General features: G+C 38.7%; 1 protein-coding gene and 1 pseudogene across 1 annotated transcript; both read right to left on the bottom strand.

Annotated features, from left to right (window-relative positions):
• The window catches only part of LOC135207358 (uncharacterized), a 469,824-nt pseudogene that overhangs the window by 190,662 nt on the left and 266,764 nt on the right, over positions 1-12,398 (bottom strand).
• Positions 5,576-6,241, bottom strand: LOC135207410 (KRAB-A domain-containing protein 2-like). The gene has a single exon (XM_064239137.1). The coding sequence runs from the start codon at positions 6,239-6,241 to the stop codon at positions 5,576-5,578; it is 666 nt and encodes a 221-aa protein (XP_064095207.1).

Raw genomic sequence — 12,398 nt, 5'->3', positions numbered from 1 at the left:
TTGATGAGGGCAATTGAGAAGTTAGATATCGTATCACTGATGAAAAAAGGTGTAGTACACACAGTCATATTCAACGCAATAAAAGTAGTTGCTAGTGATTCGAATATTCATACATTTGATTAGCAGTGATGATGGATGCAAAACGTTTGGAAAAATAAGATAAAAAAAAGAGATAACATAGGTTTCTTTAAAAATTTGTAACTGGTTAGACGTGAACCATTAACTAAGGAAACCAAGGTTACCTATACTCTGTTTTCTTCCATATGTCCACCCGCCTGTGGTGTTTGCGTATGGTAACACTGCGTCCCGGGCTTTAGATAGTTACATTCCACTTACATTCAACAATAATACCAATATCCTTTTTCGAATATTAACGGTATAATTCGGATACAGTAAATTATTAAAACACTTTTCAGTTGCAAATGTTCACCCAGATATCCTTTTATTTACCTTAAACTTACACATAGCGTAACTATCTAAAGTCCGGGATGCAGTGTTACCATACGCAAACACCACAGGCGGGTAGACAGATGAAAAAAAACAGTATAATTATTGCCAAAGTAAAATCAACGAAAATTTAGGTTTATTCGTCTGTTTTAGAACACACAAACATTATCTCGGCAACTTATGCTCCATAATAATAATAATAATTCGAAAACTGACGTTCTGACTACCTCAAACCTTATGGCATCTTAATAAATCCCCTCGGTCCAAAAGTGACATTTGTGGATCACAAGACAATTACAACTTCCATCTTGGTCTTTGTTTCAGGGAACTATAATACTGTCAGAGCTGCATTATCTAGGAAGTTGGACCGACGTAGGCAGCTTCCCAGTTCATAAACTTCAGATTTTATACGGAAAAGAAGTTGCTGTCATCACCACCACCGGATCAGGAACTGTGTTTTCTCTCTCTCTCTCTCTCTCTCTCTCTCTCTCTCTCTCTCTCTCTCTCTCTCTCTCTCGCAGTCCATTACATTTAATTCTAAAAGGCATGTTTTATAAATTGGTGGCCATCTTATTCTTATGTTAGTAAACGGGTGACTTTTAATTATTTTGTATTCCGGAGAGTTCCGAGGTTTTAACTCTTATGCAGTATTAGTCGGATATAGAAAAATACTCAATGGAGGGAAATGGTATGAAAAAAAACAAGCGAGAACTGAGGTTTCGGAAGACATACTCACTAATTTTTCCATAAAAAAAACTATATATTATAATACTATATATATATATATATATATATATATAATTTTTTAATTTTTCCCTAAGGCTCGCACCTTCCAAGGCGTGCCAGGTCGAGAACCCCCCTAGCGTGATAGTATACTGATATATATATATATATATATATATATATATATATATATATATGTGTGTGTGTGTGTGTGTGTATGTATGTATGTATGTATGTGTATATATATATATATATATATATATATATATCATACTATATACATACACATACATACATACATACACACACACACACACACACACACACATATATATATATATATATATATATATATATATATATATATATATATATTCGTCTCGACCTTGGGGGCACGCCCCCCAGCAATTTTCCATGGAAGGCGCGAGCCCTAGGGAAAAATTAATAAAAAAATTCTCTAATTATATTCGTTATTCTCTTAACAAGAGTGAGGAAGTAATATTCAGAAGTTTATGAAAAATGCAAAAGCATCGCCTTATAACGTTACTTTCCTAGAGTCTACTACCCTAGTTAGGCTCGTTGGGCTGACAATGTTTTGTAATTATTGACCTCCCTCCCCATCCCTCGAAACCCCTTCTTTTTCTCGTTTTATCAAGTCTGGGAGGGAATTTTACTCACATATGCAAAGGGGGCGTGGAAGGAAGGACTGACTCTAGAGGGGGTGGGGCGTGGTCATACAAAGGTTGAGAACTACTGATATATATATATATATATATATATATATATATCATAATAATATTGTATGTATAATATATATATATATAGTATTATTATATATATATATATATATATATATATAATATAATATATATATATATTATATATATATATATATATATATATATTTCCATGTAGGTTATGTTAACTAGTATTTCTCTGCAGGTTACATCAGCATGAATCACACATTAACCGCTGTTTTTGTGATCTAAAAAAAAAAAAAATTCTTAAATCAGTCATAAATCATACATATTAGCCGTTGTTTTTATGGTATAAAAACTTCATAAATCAGTCACTGGATTCCACGTGGCGTTAAACGTGATATTGATCGGCTCATTTAGCTTGTTCGTCTTTATAAGGTTTGTGTAGAATTTGACGAAATGTTGCCAAGTTTTATTTCATGATTTACCAAACAATAATTATAACCCCCGGGAGGGTTAGATTTTGTTAGTTTGTTTGTTAGGATTTTTGTTAGATTGGTATGTTTGTTGTGGGTGTGCTCGGTTCTACTAGCGATTAAGTTTATGAGAGGTAGGAAAGTAAGTTTCTGGGACAAGGTACCTTTTGGGAGGGGGATTACACAACCTTGGCGGAGGTTTGGGGCTTACGAATACTCTGGAAAGAGTAGAGTTTCATATAATTCTTTTTGTGTAACATGCTTAGGGACTATGGCTGGAATTTTATACATTTTTAGCTGAAAACTTAACAGATCTCAGTTCTCTCTCTCTCTCTCTCTCTCTCTCTCTCTCTCTCTCTCTCTCTCTCTCTCTCTCTCTCTCTCTCTCTCTCTCTTGCTCAGTATTAGAAATGTTCAAGTCTGTGATAGTACCCGAGGGAAATATCCTTTGTCGGAGAATGATCCCCAGGACACACTCTCAAATACATGAAATGTTAATTTGTGCAAGACAGCAACACCTTTTCACGTTCACGCAACTTCCTCTTTTGTTTTATTAAGGGTTTCGCGTCGATACGCGTCACTTACTGTCATCACCTATCATTGTCTCTATTCCTTCTATTCCTTGCAAGTTCATTTTGTCAGTGGAGACGAAATCGAAGAGATCGTCCCAAAAAGCAATGGAACTGAACCCACTCTAACTGGGCCGACGATTTAAGCGTCGCCGCGCATTTCGAGTATTCTGAAAGAGCCGTTGCATCTCTCCTTTAAGCGGGATGCGAAAGCGACGGGTTTGATCGTTTCGGAAATCTACCTGGCAGTCATCGCTGTCAACGTTAAGTGTCAGCATTTATATATGTTACTCCACCCCAGTGGTTCTCAACCTTTATATGACCACGCCCCCCTCTAAGAGTCGGTCCTTCCTTCCACGCCTCCTTTGCATATGTGAGTAAAATTCCCTCCCAGACTTGATAAAAAGAGGAAGGGAGGTCAATAATTACAAAACATGGTCAGCCCAACGAGCCTAACTAGGGTAGTAGACTCTAGGAAAGTAACGTTATAAAGCGACACTTTTGCATTTTTTCACAAACTTCTGAATATTAGTTCCTCACTCTTGTTAAGAGAATAACGAATATAATTAGAGAATTTTTTATTAATTTTTCCCTAGGGCTCGCGCCTTCCATGGAAATTGCTGGGGGTCGTGGCCCCCAGGTCGAGAACCACTGCTCTACCCTCTTCTTACAAGTGATTCGTAGTGCAACTGCGAGGTTTTCCTCCTGTTACCCCTTCCAAAGTTTAACTGTCAATTTCCGTTTCAGTGCTGAATGACCTCGTAGGTCCTAGTGCTTGGCGTTTGGCCTAAATTCTAAATTCAATTCAATTCAATTCTACCATCTTTTCAGATCTATAGTCATGCATGTATATAAGTTCACAGGCAAAGTTGTATATGAATTTGAATGCTTGTCTATGGGTGTTCTGTCGTTCATTTCTCCCTTAGGATTCCCACAGATGTCCCGTGGTGTCCTTGAAGGGAGGATGAAGCCCATGTTCCTATGTGTATTTAATGCTGGCCGTTAATTTATACACACAGCTTCTTCTATTTGCAGTCTGTGGATCTGGACTTCTCTATGCACGATATAATTCTTTTAGTGGCGGTTTACGGTCTCAGTTGTCTACGTAGTGTTTAAATATTTCTTCTTGGAGACGACCGACAGAACACTTCTGGACACGAGTACCGACAATGGAGCATATTGAGACTATCGGCCAGAGACAGGAACCACGCCCTTTGCTGCAAGACGGGGTATACGAAGCATCGTACGAAGCACCAAGAATGCTCATGCTGCTGGCCAGACAACTCGTGAGAGAATGAACCCGTCAGACAATAGAAATCCAGCACCCAGTAATGTCAAGTTTGAAATATTAAAGTCCGCATGCAGTAATAAGAACTTAATATGTCAATTTGTAATCCATGCCTGAGGACGGAGCCGAGAGGTTGGGAAACAGCACAATGACTAGAAGAGTAAATGGAGAAAATCTCGAATCATTTTTTCTTATTGCTGAGAAGTTTGCCTGAAGGGAAAAAGAAGTATAGACTGATTCAGGGTCTTTGTAAAAGGATAGTATCTGCGAACAATGCCATAAACTTCAATAGGAATTCCATTATAAATAAAATATGTCCAAATAGCATATATGTATGTATGTATGTTTGCATGTATGTATGTATGTGTATGTATGTGTATATATATATATATATATATATATATATATTATATATATATATATATATATTAATATATATAGTTACAGTCAATAACTAAATCCAGACAATTTGTAAAGTGGCTGATTTTTTCAGGCAGTTTGTGAATTGCCTGGTTCACCCAGTAATTTTATAAATCAGCTAAAAATCGCAGACAATTTACAAAGTGACTAAAATTTTGATAGATTTTCTTGGCATATTGACTGAAATGATCCAGCTACGGCTCATAAATCCCCAACCCCGCCCGGCCAAGGAACGAACCCAGGTCCTTTTGTGTGTACTGTGTGTGTATGTGTGTGTGTGTGTGTGTGTGTGTGTGTGTGTGTGTTACCCTCTCAGTGTGAGCTCAGAGCTCATTATTTCACTCATATGAAGTAATGAACTGACAGAAAAACAAACAGTGTTATTGAGTAAAATTTTATTTTCTAAAACCTATGTAACGATATATCAAAATTAAAAATAAAGTACGAAATGTGACATTTTAAATATTATATCAGTTTTTATTCCTACAATTCAAGCCAGTGTGGCACCGACTATTGCACTTGTAACCTTCTTTGTAACATTTACAGCGATTTGTTTGACACTGTTTCTTGCCCACAGTACAGTTGCACTTGGCATAATCTTGACCACCAAATTTTGTGTGTGTGTATGTGTGTGTGTGAGTGAATGAGAGAGTATCACTACCTGGCTGAGCGAAGTCCTCTGGCGAGTAATTTGGAGGAGTAGAGCATTCAGGTAAATCGTCTGGATGATCCATGCACTCAGGTGGATCGTCTGGAGGGTTCGTGCAGTCAGGTGAATTGTCTGGAGGTTTCGTGCTCTGAGGTGAATTGTCTAGAGGGTTCGTGCACTCGAGTGATTCATCTGGACGAGTAGAGTCAGAGGGGAAACTGTAAGCTCCAGGTAAATCCTCTTCAGTGATCATTGTCTTCAAAACTTCTTCTGGAAGTGCAGTTGAGCGTAGACCTACTCTGGCCTCAACACCAGAGTGCTTTGTATGGGGATTGTTTGATTCCAGAATGGTAACTGGTGTTCTTTTGGAACTGCACAAACCTCAGTCCCATGGGCCAGTCACTTGTATCATTATCCCCTAAATATGAAAGAAGCATGTCTTTTACTTCAGAGTTAAGGCGTTCAACTGATCCCTGGCTCTGTGGATGCCTTGGTTTACCATGAACGATCAACAGGTCTGGCCAAAGAAGTTTGAGTTCCAAGATAACCAATGCTGTAAATTCACTACCATTATCACTTTGCAGAATTTGAGGGGCTCCGAACATTAAAAATATGTCTATTATCTGGAATGGAACCTCAGCTGCTCTCTTTGAAGTTAAGGGACACAATATGCAATACTTTGTTAGATGCTCTTGGTACACCATTATCCACTTATATTTTCCTTTGGCGCAAGACTGCATGTCAACAAGATTCACCTGAGCTCGTGAACCGTAGTCCTTAGATAAAATCGGTTTGACAGTAACACCCTTGGTTGCACATCTCTTTCGTTTCTTTTGACACTGAACACACACAGATTTGAACAGTTCTACAGTATCTCTCGTTACGTTCGCATATCTTGACAATTCTTTGATCATTTTGTCTCTGCCACCATGGCCCATAGCAATGTGAGCACGTTTTATTGTTTCAAACATATCCTCAACGTGCACAAAATAAACGGGTTCTTGAGTTTCATCCTTCCGTTTTTTTATCAACTTTTCAACACCACCACACTGAAGAACTGCATAACGTCCAAGGATGTAATACTGCCGATTTGATTTATTTTTTTGCAGATGCTGCTACTCTGAGTTCCTATATCAGATTGTAGTACTCAAGTTTAGTCAGTATTAATGACTTTGAGTTCGAGTTTTTCTTTAACATCACTTTGTCGTAAAAATGTGTTTCTTGGGAACACGCCATAATTCTATAAACGAAGTGAACCTCACAAAAGGACAGTGCCAGGGACAAGACCAACACACAACTGCTCCAGCTAGCTAGCACACACACACGCACACTGTTGCGGGTTCGTTCATGGACAGACTTTTTGAATCACACGTACACACACACACACACACACACACTGTTGCGGGTTCGTTTATGATCAGACTTTTTTAATCACACACACACACACACACACACACACAAAAGGACCTGGGTTCGTTCCTCGGCCGGGCGGGGTGGGGATTTGTGACCCGTAGCAGGATCATTTCAGTCAATATGCCAAGAAAATCTATCAAAATTTCAGTTACTTTGTAAATTGTCTGCGATTTTTAGCTGATTTATAAACTGACTGGGTGAACCAGGCAATTCACAAACTGCCTGAAAAAATCAGTCAATTTACAAATTGTCTGGATTTAGATATTGACTGTAACATATATATATATATATATATATATATTATATATATATATATATATGTGTGTGTGTGTGTGTGTGTGTGTGTGTGTGTGTGTGTGGGTATATATGTATGTATGTAGTATGAATGTATGAGAAACAGGCAGACAGACAGACAGACAGAGACAGACAGAGACAGACAGAACGATGGTAATGGAGAGAGATAAATTATGTATGCTTCTCAGATACCTGCTAAACAACTTGAAAGAGGGAGAAGAAGTAAGAGGGAAGGCTCAGTATCCAACCAATTTCAGTGGCCGTGAAAGAAAACAAAAGAAAAAAATCTAGATCTCATGTGTGAACGCCGTTGTTTCCCGGCAAGTGGGTGATGCATGATTGTTTTCTCTACTGCTTCTATAAAGTTCCTTTGAACTTGACGAATTATACAACTTCCTGAACTGAAATGAAATTAGTTTCCCCCGAACGGAGCGCACGACGTGGAAAGAAGAAAACACCGTTTCACCACCGACGGATCTCGATGGAAATTGTCTCCTAAAGTTCGCAGCGACTACATTGTTATATTCTTCTTTATGTCCGCCAAGTGCCAGTGAAAACTCTTGGGTGATTTGTGTGTCTTTTGGTCTCCTTTATATATAATATATATATATATATATATATATATATATATATATATATATATATTAAAGTTTATTTTAAATGACGGTAACTGATACGAGATCAGTGCTGACGGCAAGGAAAGTTTTATATTAATGCTTAATACCTTTCCCCTCCTTCCAAAGTTTAGGACGTTCTTGCAACGGTATTACGTGTGTATCTGTTTAGCCGAGTTTGTTTTTATATTGATTCTTCTGATTGTATATAAGGGTCTCCTGCCTACAAGCTGACCCCTGCCACCTGGGTAGCCGCGAGTTCGATTCTGAGGAGTTAGAGATCTGTCTTTCTGGCGATAGAAGTTCACTCTCGACGTGGTTGGGAAGTCACGTAAAGCCGTTGGTCCCGTTGCTGAAAAACAGCTGGTTCCATGGAACGTAAAAACACCATACAAAAAAACAAAAACATATAAATACAAGCTGACCCAGTTATGAAACCTACAACTTAGTTTATGGGTTATGAATGTACACATTTAGACCTAGAAATGATGCATGCTTGGGGAAATAAGGAGATGGAGCAGTTATCAGCCTTAAATGAAATATTACAAAAATTAAATGCCTGTACCTGAATTGAGATGAAGCTTGGATGAGTTTAGGGGAAATCTCTAGTCAATACTTTGAAATTAAACAACCTGATGGAGGTAATCAACACATCCGCACAAGTGTAACAGAAATAGAAATCTGGCTCATATAGTGGCGTGGTCGGTATGGTCTTGGCCTGCTACCTTGGTGGCCGCGAGTTCGATTCTCGGGCATTCCATTGAAGGATTAGAGATGTGTACTTTTGGTGATAGAAGTTCACTCTCGACGTGTTCGGAAGTCACGTAAAGCCGTTTGTCCCGTTGCTGAATAACCACTGGTTCCATGCAACGTAAAAACGCCATACAAACAAACTAACAATCCGATGTAACCCAGAAATTGAATGAACAACCTGTGGAACAATGCAAAAAGTTAAGTTAAGCGAGAGAAAGAAAGAAAAAACTTAAAGATCTCTAACCCAGAATCCTGATTTGTAATAAAGTCCTTTTGTTTTTCCCTTAAAAAAAATCATGATATAACTCAAAATATCATAAATGGAGACACGTGTAGCTGTGTCCCACTTTCTGATCCATTTAGTAAACTCCAGGGATTGCCTCTTTCACTTTCGTTTGATGTTGGCTGCCGGTATCTATCTATATATACCAATTATTTTCAAATATTAACTGGGAATTCCTAGATCGTGTGTCTCGTTTTTGATCGCTCGAGCGCCGGCGTTTCGAGAAAGTGCAGATGTTATCGCTTGGATATTATTCTGTGTAGACTTGACTGCTGCTACGCTTCGCAAGTGGGATATTTCTAAGGGCATTTTATTGATTATTATTATTATTATTATTATTATTATTATTATTATTATTATTATTATTATTATTATTGTTGTTGTTGTTGTTGTTGTTGTTGTTGTTGTCAGCGTGAACATGATCATCGTGGGCATTACGTACGATCATGAAACCTTTAACTTATTTTCTTATAGATTTCTGGGATATTTGCAATGAAACCTTGTACTTATTTTCATCTGTTTCTGGTATATTTGCCATGAAATCATACCCTTATTTTCTTTTAAATGTCTGGGAAATTTCTTCTGAAACCTTTTACTTATTTATTGGCCATGAAATCTTTTACTAATTTTCTTATAAATTTCTTGGATATTTTCTCTGAAACCTTTTACTTATTTTATTCAAAATTTCTGGGGTATATGCTTTGAAACATTTTACTTATTTTCTTTTAAATTTCCGGGATATTTGCTATGAAATATTGTACTTATTTTCTTTTAAATTTTTCGGATATTTGCTATGAACCCTTGTACTTATTTTCCTCTAAATTACTGGGATATTTAATTTTAAACCGTTTACATATTTTCTTCTAAATTTTGTGATATTTGCTATGAAATTTTTTACTAAATTTCTTCTAGATATCTGGGATTTTTTGCTATGAAACCTTTTACTTATTTTCTCCTAAATTTCTGGGATATTTGCTTGCTGCAAATATGCAAACTATTTTTATGAAGACGTATCTCTGTATACTATTTTATAATTCTATACGAATTAATATCATAATTAATCATACTGCATTTCCATCAGTTACTCATCAGTGCTACAAGCGGTGTTTATGAAGTTCATGACTGTTGCATCCAAACAGAATCAGATGTCAATATTCTATTTTGATTAAAATTGGTATCCCAGGTTATGACTTCCTTGCTTGATACTTCTCTGAAGTTTTGCTTTTTTTTTCTAAGAAGGCCTAGAATTTTATACTTCACGAAAAAATTGACGAAGATGAGTTGAATGAATTTTTCATCATAACTCACATTTTTCCTTTGCTTAGATTGGCATAAAATTTCCCCTTGTTATTGGAATTTAGGACTCTCTAGGCTCCATTTTGTTACAGAGGAGAACTCTCTCTCTCTCTCTCTCTCTCTCTCTCTCTCTCTCTCTCTCCCTGTAGGTTTATCTAACTACCTATCAATCTCTTTATCTTTAATACATCATTGGGTATGAAGTGCACCGTATTAAAGATGAAAAATGCTTTATTGCACTGCGTCAACTTTGTTGTGATAAGCGCCCATTTGATTCAGAGCCTTTCAAAGCAATTTGCTTTAGACATTACATCAAATAACATGGCGAATAGGCTCAGCTTTATAAATGGGGAAGCCCTGGGATACGTCGGCTGCCGTGCGTGCCCTTGTCTTTCATCGCTTTCGAGATAAAAGGTCGCATATCTACTTTGTAATGACTGCGTCGTCGCCCCTGTTAATTTCTGCTTGAACGTATTCTTTAGATTATATTTATTTGTTATTTTAATCATTTATTTTATTGTGAAAGTTTTCCGGAGTTTGTATACTCCTTTTAGATTTCATTACTGAAAATTATAGTAAAGCATTTTTAACGTAGGGCGGTAGCGCCGTCAGTGCACCTCCTGCGGTGCACTGTAGGTTCTTTGCTGCGTGCCTTCGGCCCCCAGCTGCAATCCCTTTCGTTCATTTTACTGTACCTCCGTTCATATTCTCTCTCTTCCATTTCACTTTCCTCCCTTTCCTTGCAATTGATTCATAGTGGAACTGTGAGGTATTTTACCCCCTTCAAACCTTGCACTGCCAATTTTTCGTGTCAGCATTGAATGGCCTCATAGTCCCAGTGGTTGGCCTTTGTCCTAAATTTTATATGCAGGTCAGTTCAATTAAAACGTGCGTGTTTATATTCGATATAGTATTAAGTCTTCCAATCATTAAGGTTCTGGTCAGAATTCCATAAAGAGAAGCCACTTGGGTCCGCATGTGCGTTTGAAACCGCATTCACCCGGGACGTAATCAGGTTCTATGGCTGACTACGACGCACCGAAAATTGAATCAGAGCCGCGATGTTTGCGTTTGGAATTAAAACGGTGAGGTTATTTTGCATAGGACCGGTGCATGGCGCCTGAGAGCAGAAAACCACCAACCAGCCGGGACGCGTCGGCCGCCATTCGCTGGGGGAGTCTCCTGCCATAATAACTATTACCGAAGGGAAAATGATAGTTTAGTCCGCTGGAGTGCGAATGTGTTGCTAGAGAGAGAGAGCAGGGCAACAGAACCGTCCCCCTGCCGTCAATGAATTAAAAGTGCCTCCGGTAATATTTGCCAAAAAAAGGAGACACTCTGATGACGCTGCACCGAATTCTGCGCTGGTTGGCACCCCTTTTTTCCGCGCCCTCGAATTTGCATGATAGGTTTTGACATCTAACATAAAAGTGCGATTTTTTTTTTCTCAATCTCTCTATCCCTTTTCCCTCCTCTTTTAGTAGGAGGAGGATAGGAGGCGGAGGGATGAGAGGAAGGAGGAGGAGGAGGAGGAGGAGGAGGTGAGGAAAAAGGAGGGAGGAGGAGGGAGGAGGAGAGGAGTGAGGAACAAGGAGGAGGAGGAGGAGGATGAGGAAGGAAGGGAGGAAGAGGAGGAGGAGGAAGGAACGGAGGAGGAGGAAGAAAGGGAGGAGGAGGAGGAGGAGCAGGAGGAGCAGGAGGAGACGGATAAAGAGGAGGAGCAGGATGAGAAAGGAAGGGAGGAGGAGCAGGATGAGGATGAGAAAGGAAAGGAGGAGGAGGAGGAGGAGGAGAGGATAGGAGAGAGGAATGACATAGAGGAGGAGCAAGGCGGAAAGGAGGAGGAGGAGGAGGAAGAGGAGGATGAGAAATGACAGGAGGAGGAGGAGCAGGCGGAGTAGGAGGAAGCTGAGAAAGGAAGGGAGGAGGAGGATGATGAGAAAGGAAGGGAGGAGGAGGAGGGTGAAAAATAAAGGGAGGAGGAGGAGGAAGAGGAGGGGTTAGTAGGGGAATGAATGTGGGCCTTGATTTATGTTGCGTTGGACTAGGCGCAGAAACTCTATGAAAATATTGTTGTTTTGTATGCTATTAATATTCCCTAAACCTTTTCCGAATTCTCTCGTGCATTTCTCCTATTCTTTTACCCAGCTTGATTTCAATTTCTAGCTGGAAAAATGTGCACAAATCCGAGTGGAATGAACACACGATTCATGTGTACCATTTTTCTGTGCCATTCCCGTTTCCGGAATGAGTGTTCTTCCCGGAATTTGTCATCCTACACTTTGTCAATAAAAATCGGTCTATCAGAGGGTTACTTCTTCATACGGGCTTAATGGCCAAGATTTTGCAAAATCTCCTTAAATTTAGAAGTGTTCTCAATAGGAATTTGCCATAAAAAATGACTTGTAGTCTTGATCCAGAAAACTATTTATATTCGCAATTTCATAGACTGTGAGTATAACCATCCATGTGCTA

Source organism: Macrobrachium nipponense, chromosome 32 (assembly GCF_015104395.2).
Source record: "Macrobrachium nipponense isolate FS-2020 chromosome 32, ASM1510439v2, whole genome shotgun sequence".
NCBI lineage: Eukaryota > Metazoa > Arthropoda > Malacostraca > Decapoda > Palaemonidae > Macrobrachium > Macrobrachium nipponense.
This window is presented reverse-complemented; position numbering and strand designations above follow the sequence as displayed.